Genomic DNA, 22,092 nt, shown 5'->3' with positions numbered 1-22,092 from the left:
ACTTTGAAAATTCTCAAAGAACTTTTTCAAATATTATTAGAGATAATTAATTTAAAGAGGAATTTTATTCAAAAATTCTAGAAAATAATAATTTTGAAAAAATTACAGTAAAAATATTTCTATTATATAAAATAATGATCTTATCACTCGGTTATCTTTTAATTTATTATAAAAAATAAAGAAATTGATTACTCCGAGTCTTCGACTCGGAGTGATCGGTTTCTTCATTTTTTATAATAAATATTCTTGTAAGTTGTTAAATTTCAAAAAGATTTGAATTGGAAATTTTTGAAAATCTTTATTCCTGTGTAAAAAATAATAATGATTAAATATTTATTTAGAAAAGAAGTTATTGATGTTTTCGAATAATTTTACAATAGTTTTTAACAAATAGAAATTTTCTAAATATTTTTTCCAAAATAAATTTAAAATTTCTTAAACAAAATTTGATTTATAACATTTTTTTTTACTTAAAACTTTTACTTTGTTTATGTAAAATAATAATAAATTATTATAATAATAAATAATATAATAATAATAAAAACCAATACATAATTTCTTTTTGAACTTATTTCGGAATTAGTCCTTTCTTTATTACTTGCCTATTGGAATAACTTGAAAATCAAGAGCAATTTCAACGCAGATGGAAAATGGCAACAATATTTGAAGATATTGTAGTCAATAACCATGGCGGTGGGAAGGAGAAGAGAGGGGGTCATTTAAATATTGAAAGCCTTGAAATTAAAAAGCATTTGAGTCCTGAAAGCACTCGAATTAAAAAAAAAATCTTATTTCGATATCGGGCAATATTTTTCATTGTGCATTATTTTCTTTACTCACAATAGGACTTTTTTCTCAGGCATCCATTTCAAAAATTATTTTTTACTATAATTGAAAAAATAAAATTTTTTTCAAATTAAAAAATAAAATTTTTTTTTAAATTAAAAAAATAATTAATTAATTAATTTGAAAAAATTGAGAAAACCTTTTTACAAAATACTGTTTGTTAATTTAGTAGAAATTTTCTTCTTAGTTTTTCAAAGGATATGTAAATTTTTTTTTGTCCAAAATGGAAAAAATTGTAATTTTCTTGCTTTGAAGAGAGACATTGTGTCTATGTGGGCAACATGGAAATTTTGTGTTTTGCAATTTTAATATTTTTTATGGAAAAAAAGGAGAAATATTCTTTTTTTTTTTTTTTGATAAAGTTACGAGTGGAAAAAAGTGAGGTAGGAGGAAATAGATTTTATCGGAAAATGCATCAGACTTTTGCACAAAGAAATTCTTTACAGTACACTCTTTATATCTTTAAAAAAGATAAATTTCCTCTGAGCATCTAAAAGTAAACCTCTTAACGTACACGACAGTTCTTTTTCCCCAAGCTAACTTCCTTGGAGTTCGTATTTTTCTGAAATAGTGTCATCTTCTCTAAACTGATACATTTCGATACCTCCATGTATTACAATCCTATCTTACGGTGAAGGTTAATACAGTCCTATCTTGCGGTAACGTTTTATACAGTTCTATCTTGAAGTGACGGTTTATACCATTCTATCTCAAAATTTTCAATTTTTCAGTTTTTTGCTAAAATTATAGAAGAAAATATTCTGTATTAGATGGTAACACCTAAAATAGTTATATTAATTAGGATATTTATAAAAAACAGTAATTAGAAATAATAACAAGTTTTATCTTCCAAGTAAAAGTGTTCTATCTTTCTTTTGTTTTTGTATCTGTCAAAAAAAATATACACATGTGATTCGTATAATCGTGTTAGAAAAGCAAAAAAGAACAAAAGGTAGAAAATGGATATCCCTTTGGATTTAAGTATGCCATCAGGAAAAAATTCTTTACTGAATAATAATAAAAATATATAAATTTATAAAGTAATTATTTTATCTGTTAATTTTGCTTTATTTTAACTTTTCTTACACCAGGAGAGACTTGTTCTGACGTAGAAATTGAGATCATTCGAATTCAGACTCGGATTGACTATTTTGACTAATATTACAGATACTTTTATTATTATAATTATATTGTAATTTATAATCTTGTTATCGTTTGTGAAATATATAATAAAATACTAGTATAATATAATCCTTGAAACATACTTATAAATTCTATATTGGAGTGACGTTTTCAACGTTTATTACAGTAAAATAATGTAGATTTTTAAATTATTTTATTATTATTCTATTTGTATTCTCACTTGTGTAAAAATTTTCTACAATCAAAACCTCGTTTACTTACTTATTTAAATATTTGTATCTATACTTAAAACTCATAAAAATGATACGTTTATTTTAACTAATAATAATTGATAATTAAAATTAAACAAGAAAACTAACAACATTATTTTTATCATTCCACTATCCCGTGAAATATTAACCTGTCATAAAATTAGGTTAATTAACCTTTGTAGAAGTATTAAGAATGCATTTTCTTGGCTTGATTTTATATAATTGTGTTTTATTTATGTATATTATGATAGAAAAATCTTTAAAGAATTACATAAAAATTATCTTATGAATATCAAACTGTCATTAATATTTTTAATATGGAATTTACTTTTAATTTGGCTCTTACGCAAAATTGGAAAATTTGAGATAGAATGGTATAAAGCGTTACTTCAAGATAGAACTGTATAGAACGTTACCGCAAGATAGGACTGTATTAACCTTCACCGTAAGATAGGATTGTAATACATGGAGGTATCGATTTAATACAAGTAAATACAAGGAGGAGAAAACTTTTTCTTATATATATTTATTGAAAATTTTTCCTATTATTTAATTGTCGGATGATCTTTTTTTCTTTTATATATATAGATAGACTCTCTTCCTTTTTTCCACTTGAAATCATTTGATTGTCAAGTAATATGCTTTTTATTAACTTTAAAAATATTTATTTTCTCGAGAACAATTTTTTTCCATTATTTTCATCCAACTGGCAGAAATTATATTTCTTTTTATTTCTTTTCTTATTTCTTTTTATGTATTTTGTCACGTTTCTTTATAGAAATACTTTTGTGAAACAACATTTTTTTACTATTAGTTATTTTTTCTTTCTAAAAAGAATTATTATGATAAATTAATAAATAATAAACTGATTTAAATTAGTATTTAGTATTTAGCTAATCAAGTTATAATTCTTATACAATTTAATTATTAAATTGTTTATTATTATTATTATTATTATTATTATTATTATTATTATTATTATTATTATTATTATTTTTCTCATATAGACGAAAAGTTATTGTTAAAATAGGGACTTTATACAACTTTTTTTTTTTTAATAAGAACAAAGGGAAAGAAATTCCAAGAGATCATATTATTTTTTACGTCAAAAGAAGTTTACGACTAAGTTAAATCAACGTTGATTTAAAATTTTTATGACTTAAAGCCAGTCGTTGGTCATGAAACTCATCATCCCCTTTATTATATTCCAAAAAAGTTTGTTTATTTAGGTTTCTACACTCCACGCACAGAAATATATTACGAAAAATTATCATTTACAAAATAATTAGTTGACTTTATTATCGCAAACGTAAATATATATATATGTGTATGTCGTGAATATAAATGAAAATTGTCTCACAAAATTACATTTTAAATAAATTTTGCCAAGAGTTATAATGAGGGACATAAAAGTGACTGAAAATTCGCGTAAAATTTTGCATATTTCATTAATAATTAAAACCATTTTTTTTTCTTTGATAAAAAACAATTTGTCAACTGTCTATCATATGACAGATAAATTATTCTTTTTTTTAAATTGAATTTCTTTGCGAGAGTTTTTTAATTATTTTTCAAAAAATTTATAATATAGTCATATCTTTCGAGAATTAATAAAAAAAAAATATTTTTCTATTTAAAGTTTCAATGAATTTCATTCGAAATTTTAGAGATTACTTAGGTTCTTAAAAATTTTAATAATTCAAATTCTTCTGTTTGTTAAATTTTTTAATATAGGTATATTTAATTAATTATTAAAAATAGTGGATTTATAGACGAATTTTACTCAAAAACACTAAAAAAAAATGAAATTTTTAAAAAAATTAAAAAGATTGCATAAATTTAATTATTTTAAAAAGTAATCAAATTCTTTTCCAAAATTCAATTATTTTTAAAATTTTAAATAAAAAATTCTTGTCAAAATTCATCTTTTTTAAAAAATTTTTAATAAAATTGTTGGCAAAATTTCAATTATTTTTAAACATTTTCTTCAATTTCACATAAATTTTATTATTTACAAATTTGTTTATAAATCCCCTTTACAAGAATTTAATTATTTTCAATAAATAATAAAATTTTTTTTGCATGGATTGAATTATTTTCATAAATAATAAGAATTTCACAGGAATTCAATTATTTACAAATTTTTTTATAAATTTCTTCTCATTAATTCCATTATTTTCATAAATAACAAAATTCTTTAGCAAAAATGTAATTATTTTAATTACAATTTAAAGAAAAACTTCTCTAAAGACTTCAATTACTTTCAAAAGTTGAAATAAAATTTTTTTTTATAAAAATTCAATTAATTTGAATGCAATTTCAATTAAATTTCACGATAGACTTTAATGAGTAACATAAATTATGCAAAATTTTAAACAATATAAATTTTTTTGCAAAAATTCAATTATTTTCAGAAATAATATAATTTTACACAAAAATTTAATTATTTAAAAACATTTTTATAAAATTCTTCCGGAAAATTCAATTATTTTCACAAATAAGAAAAATTCATTGCAAATTTTCAATTATTTTAAAAAGAATTTTTAATTCTTTCACGGAATTCAATTTAAACTATACCTATTAAAAATTATTTAATTCTTATGAAGAATTTCATCAAAATTCTTAAGAATAATTGAATTTTTCCGAAGAATTTTATTAAATTTAAAGAAATAAATGAATATTATAGAGTAATTTTATTAAAATTATATTAAAAATAACTGAAAAATTCATACGAAAAAGTTGTGGCAAAACTTTTGAAAATATTTGAATATCTGGAAAAATTTCGATAGGTATGCAAGTAATTGAATATTTGCCAAGACTTTTATTAGGATTTTTTAAAATAATTTAATTTCTGCAAAGATTTTTCTTATTTATAGAAAATATTTAAATCCGTTCGAAAAATTTTATTAAATTTTTTGAAAATAATTGAAGATTTTTGTTATTTTTCATTTATGCCAAGAATTTTATTAAAATTTTTCAAAAATAATTGAATTTGTGCTAATTTTTCACAGGAATTTAATTATTTTTGGAAATTTTAATAAAATTCTTTTTCAATTATTTCCGCAAATAATAATAAAACTCATAGCAGAATTTCAGTTATTTTTAATACAATAATTGAATATTTTGATCATTTTAGAATTTTTATTTTTTCTAAATTTCTAAAAATTGATAGATTTTGAAATCCAAACTTAATTTTGTAGAAAATATCTATAAAAAAATTGCCAAATGAAAAAATTAATATTTACAAAAGTCTTAGCATTTTTTCAAAAGAAAAAATATTTAAAAATGAATTTCAATTAAAATTTTAGATAATTGAATATTAGAAGAGTTATTGTATCAATTTATAGAAATAATATTGAATTTTGAAAAGGTGTCAAATTAAAATCTTTGCAAATCTGAATTTTTTGGAAATTATTTCAACTTTTTATTTTTTACTATAGAAATTAAAGAATTTTTTTTTATAATCGATGAAATGTCGTAAAATTGAATTGTGAACAAATGTATTTGAAACTTCTCAAAGAACTTCTTCATAAATTATTAATTATTATTAAAAATAATTGATTTGAAGAAGAATTTTCGTTATAATTCTAGAAAATAATAATTATATTGAGATTAATAATAATTTTGAAAAAGTTGCAGTAACAATTTTTAAAAATTTTAATTTCTATCGAAAAATAATGATTAAATATTTATTTAAAAAAGAAGTTATTGATGTTTTTGAATAATTTTACAATTACAGAAATTCGTATTAAATAAATATTAATAAAACATTTTTTTTTCGAGCCTATCTAATAATTTAGAGTGAATGATTAAAAAAGAAGAAAATTTAATAAAAAATTTAAAAAAACAAAAAACAAAAACTTTTTTTTATCTAAAAATTTAGAGTGAATCAGAATATTCTTTAGGGTCAGGGAAAAAGTGAAAATTTTTTCCTAAAAATCAAGGAAAACGTAGGAAAAAAGAAAACTAAATTTTTGTACTAACCCTGATCTTCAAGAAATGTTTAATTTTCATATGAAATCGTTTAGAAAAACTTTTTTTCATTTCGCTTTATTTGAAGAACTGAAGAAGATAAATAAATTTGAAATAATCCAATCGTTTGACCAATAAAGTTTTCACGTTATATAACATTATCAATTTTCAACTCTCACTTTGATTGAGAGTTGAGAACTCTAATGTTGAAAGCTCTCTAATCTAATGTGTCTCCTCCTCGTCACAGGAAGATAGCCGAGTTTACTGTAATTTTGTAACTAGTTAGTTCAACTCTGAAAGTACACTACTGTCGTGAAATGCTGAAATCGCTATAATTAACGTCAAATCTTGCATTTTCAACAACTTTTCAAATTAATATGTGCATCTGTTTCACTCGCAATATGGATATAATTTTATTTTCAAAACATGCTTTTTGGAGAAATTTCCATAGCTATATAGACACATGAGTTCTGTGTGTTACGCTTGAAAATACTTGAAAATATTTTTGAATTTTAATGCAATTTCATCGTGACAAGAAAATTCAAGCCCAGGAAAATTGAATTAGGTTACTGAATGTGGAAAAAAAAAGTTTTTTTTGTGTAATTTAATTTTTTTTTTGTTGGGAGAAATTGTGTTAAAATATTGAAGAAAATTTCTTTAATATTTAGATAATTTTATGAAAAAAAACTAGCAAATGTTAACATCTAAAGAAAAATTATATTATAATAATCGACATAATTTTTCCTCACCTGAAATTAGTGTTGTTTTATTCCAATTTTTTGTTTTATACTTCGAATTGTTATGTCAAAAGTTTGTAAATAATTTAATTTAATTTAATCTGTAAATAATTAAAATTCTGATTTGAGTTTTATTATTTTCGAAAATAATTAAATCCCTAAAAAGAATTTTATTAAAATTTCCAAAAATAATTAAATTCCTGTGAAAAATTAGAAGAAATTAAATTATTTTCAAAAATTAAAATTAAATTCTTGGCATAAATGAAAAAAAACGCTATAATGCTATTAATATTCAATTATTATCTAAAATTTGAATTGAAATTCATTTTTATGAAATGAAAATCAATATTTATCAAAAGATTCTACGAGAATTCAATTATTTAAATACAAAAATAAATAATTCATTGAATAATTGAATGTTTATCGAAAATTGAATTCTCATCAAAAATTAATTATTTCGATGAATTTTAATAAATTTTTTTTAAATAATTGCATTTTTCGAGGAAGTCGATTCAAATTATATTAAAAATAATTGAATTTCTGCGACGAGTTTTATTATTTGTGAAAATAATTGAATTCCTAAAAAGAATTTTATTACTTACGAAAATAATTGAATTCTTGTGAAAAATTCGTAGAAATTCAATTATTTTTGAAAAATTTTAATAAAATTCTTGGCATAAATGAAAAAAAAAACAAAATTCTGTGCAGATCTTCAATTACATTAAAAAATTTTAATAAAATTTTTCGAACGGATTTAAATATTTTCTATAAATGACAAAAATCTTTGCAGAAATTAAATTATTTTAAAAAATCCTGATAAAAATCTTGGCAAATATTCAATTATTTGCATACCTATCGAAATTTTTCCAGATATTCAAATATTTTCAAAAGTTTTGCCACAACTTTTTCGTATAAATTCAGTTATTTTTAATATAATTTTAATAAAATTACTCTACAATATTCATTTATTTCTTTAAATTTAATAAAATTCTTCGGAAAAATTCAATTATTCTTATGAATTTTGATGTAATTCTTCATAAGAATTAAAGAATTTTTAATAGGTATAGTTTAAATTGAATTCTGTGAAAGAATTAAAAATTCTTTTTAAAATAATTGAAAATTTGCAATGAATTTTTCTTATTTGTGAAAATAATTGAATTTTCCAGAAGAATTTCATAAAAATGTTTTTAAATAATTAAATTTTTGTGTAAAATTATATTATTTCTGAAAATAATTGAATTCTTGCAAAAAAATTTATATTGTTTAAAATTTTTTATAATTTATGTTACTCATTAAAGTCTATTGTGAAATTTAATTAAAATTGCATTCAAATTAATTGAATTTTTATAAAAAAAAAATTTTATTTAAACTTTTGAAAGTAATTGAATTTTTTTAAAATTGTAATTAGAATAATTACATTTTTGCTAAAGAATTTTATTATTTATGAAAATAATGGAATTAATGAGAAGAAATTTATAAAAAAAATTTGTAAATAATTGAATTCCTGTGAAATTCTTATTATTTATGAAAATAATTAAATGTTTTGAGTAGAATTTTATCAAAATTTTTTATTTATAAATAATTGATTTCTTTTGGAAAATTTTATTAAAATAGTAGATTTATTAAAAATCATTGAATTGAGGAAAATTTTTGAAAAAAATTCAATTTTTAACAAGAATTTTACTAAAATTTTTAATTTATGAAAAAAATTGAATTTTTGTGAAAAATTTTTATTATTTTTAAAAATAATGAAATTATTGTGAATTATTGAAGAAATTTATAAAAAAAATTTGTAAAAATAAATAATAATAATTGAATTTTTTTTACAACGAATTAAAATAATTGAATTCTTGCAAAGAATTTTGTAATGATCTTTATGATAAATAATTGATTTTTTTGAAAATTTTTTTGAAAACTGTTTTAAGTAATTGAATTCCAGTATAAACATTTTATTAATTATAAAATATTTAAAATTTTGCAGAGAATTTTATAAAGATTTTTGAAAACAATTGAATTTCTGAAAAGAATCAAATTAAAATTTTGGAAAATAATTTAATTTTTCCAAGAATTAACTTAAACTTGTATTTAAAAATAATTGAATTTTTGCAAAAAATTATTTTATTTATGAAAAATAGTGAAATTATTATGAAAAAATTTATGAAAAATTTCTAAATAATGGAATTTCTGTAAAATTTTTATTATTTTTGAAAATAATGAAATGTTTGAGAAGGATTTTATCAAAAAATTTTTTTAAATAATTGAATTCCTATGAAATTGTTATTATTTATGAAAATAATTAAATGTTTTGCGTAGAATTTTATCAAAATTTTGTTTAAATTTGTTTTAAATTTTGATATAGTTGATATAAAAAATCATTGAATTGAGGAAAATTTTCGAAAATAATCCAAGTTTTGCCAAGAATTTGATTTGTGAGAGAATTTTCATGCCATCTGGACGGCAGTTTAAAGAACCATTTTGGCGCGAAATTCAAAAAAGAAAAGCTTAATTAATAATAAAAAAAAATACTTTAAATTTCTAGAATCATTCTATAATAAAATTCTATAAGATTTTTTTTTGAGTTGTTTAAAAATTCAGTTTTTACTAGAAGTAAAATTCTATAATAATTCTATATAATAATTTAATAATTCTATAATAATTAAATATAAATTTCGTCTAATAAAATCTAATTTGCTGAATAATTCAAGTAAATCAATTTCGAGAGATTGATAAAGCTTCTCAAACTCTGAAAGAAAAACATCCTACGAGAAAATTGGATAATGATGAAAACTAATTAACCTAATTAGAAATTCCATATTATAATAAGTGTCGATAATCTGAACCACTAGAAACTAAAAGATAAACCGACAATTTTATTATTCGTCTTCCTTAAATAGTTTCAATTCTCCAAAAAAAAAAGAAAAAGAAACAAAAGAAAGAAAAAAAGAAAAAGAAAAGAAAAAAGTAAAAAAAAGTTGTTTAAAATTCAGAAGAATTTTACCACCTCGTCAGCGGAAAATAAAATGTTCGTTTTATATTCTTTTCAGTCGCCTGCGTAGCGATACTAATGAACGCCAAATTGAACAACGTGGACCTACGAGTTTCCAAGGAAAACCTAATTGAGGGAAAACTAAACGAGCTCTTCAATGTAATTCTCATAGGAGACTTGTTGTACGACGAGAAAATTGCCGAGAAACTCATTCCGTGGCTCGAAAGGTCATTGAGGGCAGGATCTCAAATTTATATTGGAGATCCAGGAAGACACGCTCTCAACCAAGATTTAAAGAAGAGAATGTCACCAATTTGTAAGTATGACCTACCGGAAAATGTCAGAAGGGAAAATTATGGATTCAATTCAGCCACCGTTTGGCGTTTCATTTCGAAATAGTTGATTGAAAAAAAAAAAAAATCGGGGGAGAAAAAATCAATTTTTTTTTTTTTTTATTTTCCCCGTCAAAATTCATATGACGATCTATTCATACCAAATCATACTCTGTCAATGCCATTCTGACATAGGTACACGAGACGCTTAAGTTATTGACTTATTCTCGTGCCGGAATTTCACCAACTGACTTTATCGACAGTCTGTGATTGACTATCAAATTCATTGCATCTGCATTTGAATATCAATGAAATATTTTACACTATTTTTCCTTTTTCCTTTTTTTTTTTTACAATTTTTTGACTTTTATTAATCGCGTGTTTGTGTTTTCGAACGTGTAACAAAAGTTTGCATAGATCTCAATAACTAAACCAGGGTTGCCACTGGTCAGGGAAATCGGGAAAAAGTCAGGGATTTTTATTAAAAGTACAGGGAAAAAATTTTATTTTTAGAATTCATAAGAAAATTCTGAATTTTTGAGTCCTTTTTGTTTTTTTTATTTATTTATTTAAGTAGTAAATGTTTTTGACTCATAAACTATGAAATAACCACGAATTTTAACACAAAACCTTTTTTTCTATTTTTTCTATTTCTAATAATAATTTCTTTCTAAATAACTTAATTCTTCAAGAACCAGGTATCATAAAAACTATCATAAAATTTGTTAATAATAAATTATTTACTAAACAATTTTACTTAAATATTTCGAAATTAATTGAATTTTAAAAGAGTTGCATTTACAATTTTCAAAAATTAGATCAACTTCAAAAGGTTTTAATTTGAAATTTTAGAAAATTTCAATTTTCAATAAATTTAAATAGGAAAAAACTTTGATTTTTGAAAAATTTCAATAATTCAACTTGTTCTGAAATAAAAAAAAATGGATTTATTTTTATAGAAGAATTTTAGTTAAAAACACTTAAAAAAAACTAAAATTGAATTTTGGAAAAGTTACAAATGATTGTAGAAATTAAATTATTTTCAAAAGTATAATAAAATTCTTCGTAGAAATTCAATTATATACAGAGATTTTTAAAATTTCTTGTCAAAATTTCAATTATTTTTAAAAATAATAAAATTCAATTATTTTCGAAAATTTGAAGAAAATTCTTGTCAAAATTTCAATTATTTTCAAAAATTTTCCTCAATTTAATGATTTTTAATATTTTCCATTTTAATAAAATTTTCCAAAAGAATTTAATTATTTAAAAAAAATTCTTCTCCGAAATTCAATTATTTTCGAAAATTTTTAAGAAAATTCTTGGCAAAATTTCAAAAATTTCATCTACCATTTTAATAAAAATTTTCAAAAGAATTCAATTATTTACGAAAATTTGAAGAAAATTCTTGTCAAAATTTCAATTATTTTCAAAAATTTCCCACAATTTAATGATTTTTAATATTTTCCATTTTAATAAAATTTTCCAAAAGAATTTAATTATTCAAAAAAAAATTCTTCTCCAAAATTCAATTATTTACGAAAATTTGAAAAAAATTCTTGTCAAAATTTCAATTAATTTCAAAAATTTCCTTCAATTTAATGATTTTTAATATCTACCATTTTAATAAAATTGTCCAAAAAAATTCAATTATTTAAAAACAATTTTGATAAAATTCTACCTAATTTCTTTGCAATAATTCCATTATTTTTATAATTAATTAAATTGTTTACAGAGATTCAATTATTTTCGTAATTAATAAAATTCTTTATAAGAATTCAATTATTTTCAAAAATAATAAAACTCATTGCAGAATTTCAATTATTTTCAATATAATTTTAATTGAATTCCTCGAAAAATGTAATATTATTTTTAAAAATTTTAATAAAATTCTTCTTAAAAATAATTTAAAATTTTCTTTATAAAGTTCTTTAAAACAATTAAATTATTTTCAAAAATATTTAGAAATTCTTTCGCAAAAATTCAATTATTATTACAAATATTGAAATTCTTCGCTAATATTCAATTATTTTCATTATATCTACTACTTTAATAAAATTTCTCAAAAGAATTCATTTATTTAAAAAAAAAATACATAAAATTCGTCTCAAAAATTCATTCAATAGATATTATCATAAATAATAAAATTTTGGCAGGAATTCAATTATTAACAAAATTTTTTATAAATTTCTTTGCAATAATTCAATTATTTTCATAAATAATAATTTTTTACAGCAATTCAATTACTTTTATAAATAATATATTTTTTTAATTAAATTATTTTCATAAATAGTAAAACTCATTGTAGAATTTCAATTATTTTCAATACAATTTTAATCGAATTCCTCGAAAAATGTAATTATTTTTAAAATTTTTATTAAAAGTCAAATGAATTCAATTATTTAAAAATTCGTTCATTAAATTCTTTATCAGAAATAAATTTTGAGAAACATTCAATTATTCAATAAATTATTTATTTTTTTATTTAAATAATAATTTAATTCTCGTAAAATTGTCAATAAAAATAAAATCAATAAAATTAAATCAGTAAAAATTGATTTAAAAATGAATTTTAGTTCAAATTATAGATAATAAGAATTGAATAATGAAAGCATTTTAGCGCTAATTTTCAGAAATAATTGAATTCTAAAAAGGTTTCAAATTAAAATCTTTGAAAATCTGAATTTTTTATATACTGTTAACTAACGATTTTATAGAATTATTATTTTTTTTTCGACAAAGTTTAGTTGAATTTTATTTTAGAATTATTTCAAGCTTTTATTTTCCATTTATTTTCAATTATGTTCAAAAATTATTTCTAAAATTATCCTCAAATTATTAATTATCTTTATAAATAATAAAATTTTTCTTCGAAATTCAATTATTTTCAAAAATTTTAATAAAATTCTTGGCATAATTTAAATTATTTTTAATATAGTTTTCATCAAATTTTTTGAAAAATGAAATTATTATTAAAATTGTCACAAGAATTCAATTATTTAAAAATTTGTTGATCAAATTCTTTATAATTTTAAGAAACATTCAATATAATAAAATATTTATTTTTGTATTTACATAATTGAATTCTCGTAGAATTTTCTAATAAATATTGTTTTAAAAGTGTGTTTCAGTTAAAATTTTAGATTATAATTGAATTATAATTGCAAGCGTGAATTTTTAGAAATAATTGAATTTTTAAAAAGTTTCAAATTGAAATCATTGAAAATTTGAACTTTTCATACTTTTAATTAGGAATTCTGTAGAATTAATTTTTTTCAAAATGTTTAGTGGCATTTTTTTAATTATTTGAAGTTTTTAATTTCTAATATATTTAATTGAAGAATTTCTGAATAATTGAAATTTCTTAAAATTTAATTATAAACAAATTGATTTGAAAATTCAGAATTTTCTCCAAAATTATTAAAAATAATTGATTTAAAGAAGAATTTTAGGTAGAAATTCGAGAAAATAAATATTGAATGAGATGGAAATAATTCTGAAGAATTTTATTTTTGTTTTTTTAAAAACAATATTTTTTATTTTATATTTTTTTTATATTAAAAAATATTGATTTTATCACTTGATCATCTTTAATTATTATTACCAAACTTGAAGAAATCGACCACTCCAAGTCGAAGACTCGAAGTTATCGATTTTTTCATGTTTGCTAATAATATTTATAAATAAAAAAATTTATAATATAATTATAAAATAAAAAAAAAGAAAAAGAAAAATTTTGTTTCGTAATCAGGAAAAAGTGAGGAAAAAACAAAATTAAATTTTTGTGGCAACCCTGTAAAATACAAAAATAAACTTTTTTCAAATGATAATTTAAGAAAAATCTTTTGCTTTTTTTATAATTTAATTTCTAGGAATTTGGAACTAAAACTCTCTTTTACTACTGACATATATAATACCAAACTTTACCAACATATAATACAACCAAAGAATTCCGCAAATTTTGTGTCTGACTATAAACGTGTTTTACTACTTAAACCCAATTTCAAAGTCTTAAAAATTTGTGACTGACTGTAACTGCTAGGATTTAAAAAAAATTCGAAAACTGTTCTAAAAAAAAGAGAAGTTTCTTTTTTTTTTACAATTTGTTTAAAACTGCGTCAACTATTTTACAAAATGCAATACAGAGACTAATACAAACATTATTAATTTAAAAATTCAATCATCAAGTTTTCAAATAAAATCATAAAATACATTTCCACGCTTTTTGTACATATAATATGAAAAATAAAAAATTCCGTAAAAATAATTGTAAATTAAAAATGCTTTGAAAAAAATTCTGAGCAAATGATATAAATTATTGTGCACGTATTTTTTAAAAAAACAAAATAACTGTTAAATAAAAAAATGTTAATTAGAGAGAAGAGAAATATTTTATTATTAAAATATTTAATATTGTAAAAATGTCGAAAACTTTCATAAATACGAGAGAAATAATTAATTAAAAAATTATTTAACAAAAATAGATTAATTATTTCTTCTTTGCAAAAAAATCCAGTGTATAATAATAATAATAATAATGATGATAATTTATGAAAATGAGATAGAAAATTCGAAACTTTTTCAAACGTAATTCGCTTTACTGCAGTAAAATCCTCCGCGAAGACATAAAAATATTATACGCATTCACCATCAAATACATCTATAAAAACAAACTTTGATCCATATTTTATATTACGAATTTTATTTGACACATTTCGAGTCTTTTATTGGATCGCGGTTATTCCTTTTTATCTATATTATATCATTTAAATGTTGTTTTACATATAAATATTTATATATGCCTTTATTGCGTATTTTTATCAATATATAAATTTTTGTCAATATTCTCACATGTATATAGTTGAATAATATTTATCAATATTTTTTTTTATGGTACAGATCTTTTTCACAATATTGAAAAGGTTTAAAGATATATCGTCATTAAGTTACCATAAAAATTTTATTCGGTTTTTTTCTGAACGTAATTTATTACTGTAGATGTAGTGAAGGATTATTTTCAAAAATTTTATTAAAAAATTTTTAAAAATTCTATCATTTCAAAAACAATAATTTTTTTTTTTTATTTTTAAGAGTTTTTCTGAATTTAAAAAAAAAATTCAATTATTATATATAAATATACAAATTATAATATGTATAAATTTAAAATTTCCAATTTCTTAAATTAAATTAAATTGTTTATCAAAACATTCAAATATTTTTAAAAAATAGAAGTAAAATATTTTAAAAATCTAATTTCTGAATTTTATATAAAATTTTTCTAAATTTGATTTCTTTTTAAATTTTAAACTTAAATTTTTTTAAAACTAATTAAATAAATAGAAATAAGTAAATATTTCAAATTTACATTATTTTATATACAATTTATTACTCATCGCTTGGCCACTTAAATTTAGTATTTCTGCTTTTTTTTAGAATTTTCAATACTTTAAATTCGCCAATAAAATGAAAAAACTATTCTCAAAAATTATAATCAAATTCATTAAAAATATTCAATTATTTTCAATATCAAGTATTTTCATTAAATTTCACAAAAGAATTCAATTATTTTCATAAATAATAAAACTCATCGAAGAATTTCAATTATTTTTTAAACTATTTTAAATTAATTAATCGTAAAATTCAATTCTTTTCAACAAATAAAGTTTTCCACAAGAATTCAATTATTTAAAACAATGTTTATAAAATTATTATGAAGAATTCAATTACTTTCAAAAATAACAAAATTTTTCACAGAAATTCAATTTTTTTAAACATTTCAATACATTTAATACATTTCAATTTTTCGCAATAATTCAATTATTTCCAGACAAACAATAATTTTTAACAGAAATTCAATTTTTTTTAAACATTTCAATAAAATTTTTCGCAATAATTCAATTATTTCCAGACAAACAATAATTTTTAACAGAAATTCAATTCTTTTTAAACATTTTAATAAAATTTTTATTATAAAATTTTAATAAAATAATTAAAATAATTCAATTATTTTCATGAATAATAAAATTCTTCTCAGGAATTCAATTATTTTTAATTCAATTTACAGAAATTAAATTATTTACATAAATAAGAATTCATCGAAAGAATTCAATTATGTCGATAAATAACAAAATTATTTCCGAATATTCAATTATTTTTAATCATTATAATATAATATTATTTCCGAAAATTCAATTGTTTTAAGGCATTTTAATAAAATTTTTTGCAATAATTCAATTATTTTCATAAATAATAAAATTCTTCTCAGGAATTCAATTATTTTTAAATTTGTTTAAAAAATTCTTAGCATTTATTGAATTATTTTCATAAATAATAAAATTCAAAAAATGTAATTATTCTTAAAAATTTGATTTCAATTGCTCGAAAAAATCAAATATTAAAAAAAAGTTTTTTTAAATTCTTTGGAAGAATTCAATTACTTAAAAAAATATTAGAATTTTTCTCAGGAATTCAATTATTTACAAATATTTGAATAAAATTGTTCGAAATAAATAAATTACTTTAAATATGTACAGTTTTAATTAAATTTTTTTGAAATAAGTCAATTATTTTTTTAGTTTTTAATAAAATTCTTTCTAAGAATTCAATTATATTTAAAAGTAATTCTTCTGAAAAATTCAATTATGTCAATAAATAACAAAATTATTCCCGAAAATTCAATTATTTTGAGGCATTTCAATAAAATTCTTTGCAAAATTCAATTATTTTCATAAATAACAATATTCATCAAAAGAATTCAATTATTTTCATAAATAACAATGTTCATCACAAGAATTCAATTATTCTTAAAAGTAATAAATTTCTTCTCGGAAATCCAATTATTTAAAAAAAATTGCATTAAAATCGTTCCCAAGAATTCAATTATTTTCATAAATAATAAAATGATTTTTAGGAATTCAATTATTAATTTTAATAGAATCCTTTGTAAAATTTAATGATTTTTAAAATCTTTCCGCAATAAGTCAATGATTTTCAATATCTACTATTTTCATGAAATTTTTCAATAAAATTCGATATTTAACAATTTTTTGTAAAAATCTTCGTAAGAATTCAATTATTTTCATAAATAATAAAATTCTTCGCAGGATTTCAATTATTTTTTAATAGAATTATACAGGAATTGCTCCAAAAATGTAATTAATTCTTAAAAATTTAATTTTAATTTTTTGGAAATTAATTCAATTATTTACAGTATTGGAATTTTTGACAGGAATTTAATTATTTTCTAATATTTTAATAAAATTGTTCAAAAGAATTCAATTATTTTAAATACAATTATATTAAATTTTTTTGAAATAATTCAATTATTCTTTCATAGATTTTAATAAAATTCTTCCTAAGAATTTCAATTATTTACATAAATAATTTTTGAAAAGATTACAATTGTGTCGATAAATAACAAAATTATTCCCAAAAATTCAATTATTTTCAGGTATTTTAATAAATTTTTTTTTCAAATTTCAATTATTTACATAAATAACAATATTTATCACAAGAATTCAATTATTTTTAAAAGTAATAAATTTCTTCTTGGAAATTCAATTATTTTCATAAATAACAATATTCATCGCAGGAATTCAATTATTTCTATAAATATTAAAATACTTTTTAGGAATTCAATTATATATTTTCAAAAAAATTTAATAAAATACCAGACATTCAAATGTTGTCAAAAATTTTAATAGGTATAATTCTTTGTAAAATTTAATTATATTAGTTTTAAAAACTTTTCGCTATTCAATGATTTTCAATAATTTATTTTCATAAAATTTCCAAACAGAATTCAATTATTTAAATATTTTTTTGCAAAAAATCTTCGTAAAAATTCAACTCTTTTCACAAATAATAAAAATTTCTCGAGAATTTAATTACAATTTAAATTAGAATTTGCATAAAATTAGTCGAAAGAAATAAATTATTTTAAAAAATTTATAAAATTCTTCATCAGAATTGAATTATTTTTATAAAAATTTTAATTCTTTCATGAATAATAAAATTCGTTGCAGGAGGAATTCAATTTATTAGCGCAGGATAAGAGAGAAGTAAACATTTTTGATGAAAATTAGGAAAAAGACAGGAAAATAAAAAATATTAAATGGAATTTTTTTCAGTTTTGTGAAGTAAAAACGAGTTTTTTTAGTAGTCGTGTTTAATTTTTCGATAGCTACTTTTTTATTACTTTTTTTAGTTTGAAAAAGCTACTTTTTTCTACTTTTTTAAAATTAATTATCGAGTGCGAAGTCTGGTAATAAAAAAAGTTATCAAAAATTAGTCTCCTATCACTGCAATAAAAAAATAAAAATCGTAACTACAAAGCAGAAATCATTGACTGACATTCTTGCTATTAAGTCCAAAAAATTTATCTATTTATCCGTATAAAAATTTAAGTAAATTTATGTATTTAAAATTTAAGTGAATTTATGTATTCAAAATTTAAGTGAATTTATGTTTTTAAATTTAATTTAAGAAATGTAAATATAAGGAAATAAAATGAAAAAAAGTATACTTTTCTATTCTTTGAAAGCAGAGAGCAATTCAATGAAAAGAATAGTTTTTGAAATGTAATATCAAATATGTATAAAGACATGGTTTTTTTTTTTTTTTTTTTTTAAATATATGCGACCTTTTTCAGTGGTCGAAAGACTGTTATTAAATTTTAAACACTTGAATTTCCATGAAATCCATTTTTCACAGCGCTTTTGTGAAAACTTGCTCTCTTTATTGCTTATGTTTGTGCTCTCAACTTTAAGTTTAGATTTCACTTACCTGTCGACTGAGAAGAGACTCTATGGTGCCGTGTTGAGTGAGAAGACTAGCCCGGAGGGACGTGACATTGGACAATTTTATCCTGCATTCGTATCTCGATCGATCTGTCAAATAAAAAAAAAAAGGGAGGTGGAAAATATAAGAAAAGTTTATAGATCCGGATTTTCACTGTATAAATCACTTTGCCAACTCTTTCACTCTCTCTATCTCTCTCTCTCTATCTATGTATAGAGAGAAATTGAACCCCTGTCTTTTCTATTCTGTAAAGCGATTAATCTTTTTTTTTTTCTTATTGTTTTTCCCCCATTCCAAAAGAATATAATTTGTCACACTCACTGTTGTAGATTTTTATGCTGTGTTTGCACTGGCAGGGTTTCCGGTTTTTTCCTGGATAAGAACATTGGAGTATACAATTTTCTCCCTCGCAATCTGCAAAATTAATTAACACGATTATTATCACTTTAATACGCTAATTATCAGAGTTATTCATTCATTTTTCTTTCTCTTTTACAAAAAAAAAAAAGAAAAACTTTCTCCGATAAACAGACAATTTAATTTGCTATTATGTTTTTCTTTTTTTTTTTTTTTCTTGCTTTTAAGTTTTATTTTTAGAAAAAGAAAAACATCGATTATGGAATAATATTCTCAGCAGTTTAACAAGGCGTTAACAGACAAATGAAACTTTGTCTTATTAAATTTTATAGCAGAATTTTTTCAAAGAAGAATTAATTTTTCTTTCTGAAATTAAATGTATTTTATTAAATCCTGTAAATGAAACTATTTTGTATCATATTTCTTAAAATTTTTAAAAATTTTATTTAAAAATTTATTTAAATAATTAATTTTTTTTATATAAAAATAATATTTTTAATTTACATTTTCTTTTGGTTCATAGTAAAACTAATTCCATTCTAGTATCAATAAAAAAAATCTACCCATTAAATTCAATTAAATTTGAATTAGTAATAATGTTTAGTAATTCGAATTAATGACTGACTTTTTGCTTTAGAATTAGAAAATTTAATTAATACATAGTAATTTCTACTAATTTATTAGTAAAATTAAAAATAATAAACAAATAGTAATTTCTACTACTTTATTAGTAAAATTAAAAATAGTAAGTAAAAAAATGGTAATTTCTACTAATATATTAGTTAAATTTAAAATAGTAAGTAAATTAAATTAAATAGTAAGTTACTTCTACTAATTTATTAGTAAAATTTTAAATAATAAATACATAGTAATTTCTACTCCTTTATTAGTAAAATTAAAAATAGTAAATAAATAAATAAATAGTAATTTCTGCTAATTTATTAGTAAAAATTAGAATAGTAAATAAATAGTAAAACAAATACAGTAATTTTTACTAAATTGTTAGTAAAATTAAAAATAGTAAATAAATAGTCAAACAAGTATAGTAATCTTTACTAAATTGTTTGTAAAATTAGAAATAGTAAATAAATAGTAATTTCTACAAATTTATTAGAGTAAGTAAAAAATAGTAATATCTACTAATATATTAGTAAAATTAAAAATAGTAAGTAAATTAAATTAAATAGTAAGTAATTTCTAATATTTTATAAGTAAAATTTAAAATAGTAAATAAATAGTAAAACAAATATAATAATTTTTACTAAATTGTTAGTATAATTAAAAATACTAAATAAATAAATAGTAATTTTTACTAAATTGTTTGTAAAATTAAGAATAGTAAATAAATATGTAGTAATTTTTACTACTTTATTAGTAAAATTAAAAATAGTAAAACAAACATAGTAATTTCTACTAATTTAATAGTAAAATTAAAAATAGTAAGTAAATAAATAGTGATTTCTAATAATTTATAAGTAAAATTTAAAATAGTAAATAAATAGTAAAACAAATACAGTCATTTTTAATAAAATTGTTTGTAAAATTAAAAATATGAAATAAATAAATAGTAAAATAAATGGTAATTTCTACATATTTATTAGTAAAATTAAAAGTAGTAAAAAATAAATAGCAAAACAAATATAGTAATTTCTACTACTTTGTTAGTAAAATTAAGAATAGTAAGTAAATAAATAGTGATTTCTAATAATTTATAAGTAAAATTTAAAATAGTAAATAAATAGTAAAACAAATATAATAATTTTTACTAAATAGTTTGTAAAATTAAAAATAGTAAATAAATAGATAGTAAAATAAATAAATAGTAAAATAAGTAGTAATTTCTACAAATTTATTAGTAAAATTAGAATTAGTAAAAAATAAATAGTAAAACAAATATAGTTATTTCTACTTATTTATTAGTAAAATTAAAAATAGTAAGTAAGTAAACAGTAAAATAGATATTAATTTCTATAAATTTTTTAGTAAAATTAAAAATAGTAAACAAATAAATAATAAATTACTACTAATTTATTAGTAAAATTAAAAATAGTAAATTAATAAATAGTAATTTCCACTAATTTATTAGCTCACGTATCCTTAGAAAAACTTTAAATAAAATTTACTAATTAAATAGTAAATAAATTAGTAAAGAATAGTAATTAAAAATAGTAAATAAATAAATAGAAATTTCTACAAATTTATTAGTAAAATTAAAAATAGTAAATTAATAAATAGTAATTTCCACTAATTTATTAGTAAAACTAAAAATAGTAATTTAATAAATAGTAATTTCTACAAATTTATTAGTAAAACTAAAAATAGTAAATAAATAAATAGTAATTTCTACTAATTTATTAGCTCACAGTTTTTCTAAGTATATGAAATTGAGACAAAAAACGAATTCGTTTTTCATCTCAATTTCATATTCTTAGAAAAACTTTAAGTAAAATTTACTAATTAAAAAGCAAAAAGCAACTAATTCAAATTAATAAATAATTTTACTAATAAAAAATTCAGAGAGTAAATAATACTAAATTCACAGGTAAAGGAACAAAATTTCTTATACAAATCCGTTTAAAGATTAAAAAAAAAAGAAATAAAATAAAACTCAGGATAAACAAAAATTAAATAAAAAAGAAAAAAGATTAGGAGTAAAAAAATTCTTAACT

At 19.2% G+C, this 22,092-nt stretch overlaps 2 protein-coding genes across 6 annotated transcripts in view; one reads left to right on the top strand and one right to left on the bottom strand.

The window, feature by feature from the left end:
• LOC122510456 (electron transfer flavoprotein beta subunit lysine methyltransferase-like) overlaps nucleotides 1–19,132 on the top strand; it is a 101,932-nt gene extending 82,800 nt beyond the window's left edge. Inside the window, exons 3-4 of one of the 2 annotated variants that reach the window (XM_043625117.1) lie at nucleotides 9,994–10,251; nucleotides 19,036–19,132. In XM_043625117.1, the coding sequence (XP_043481052.1) occupies nucleotides 9,994–10,251; nucleotides 19,036–19,040 (263 nt within the window). In that variant the 3' untranslated portion in view covers nucleotides 19,041–19,132. Of the gene's footprint in view, nucleotides 1–9,993; nucleotides 10,961–19,035 lie in introns of those variants that run through there. The other variant, XM_043625116.1, reaches the window with a different exon arrangement.
• The window catches only part of LOC122510454, a 303,718-nt gene that overhangs the window by 121,598 nt on the left and 160,028 nt on the right, over nucleotides 1–22,092 (bottom strand). For all 4 annotated transcript variants that reach the window (XM_043625111.1, XM_043625112.1, XM_043625113.1 and 1 more), the window contains 2 exons: nucleotides 19,388–19,480; nucleotides 19,052–19,155 (listed from right to left, as the gene is read on the bottom strand). In XM_043625111.1, coding sequence (XP_043481046.1) covers nucleotides 19,052–19,155; nucleotides 19,388–19,480 — 197 coding nt within the window. The remainder of the gene's footprint in view (nucleotides 1–19,051; nucleotides 19,156–19,387; nucleotides 19,481–22,092) is intronic.

Source organism: Leptopilina heterotoma, unplaced genomic scaffold (assembly GCF_015476425.1).
Source record: "Leptopilina heterotoma isolate Lh14 unplaced genomic scaffold, ASM1547642v1 Lhet_68, whole genome shotgun sequence".
Taxonomy (NCBI): Eukaryota; Metazoa; Arthropoda; class Insecta; order Hymenoptera; family Figitidae; genus Leptopilina; species Leptopilina heterotoma.
The sequence above is the reverse complement of the archived record's forward strand: the minus strand, read 5'-3'. Positions and strand labels throughout refer to the sequence as shown.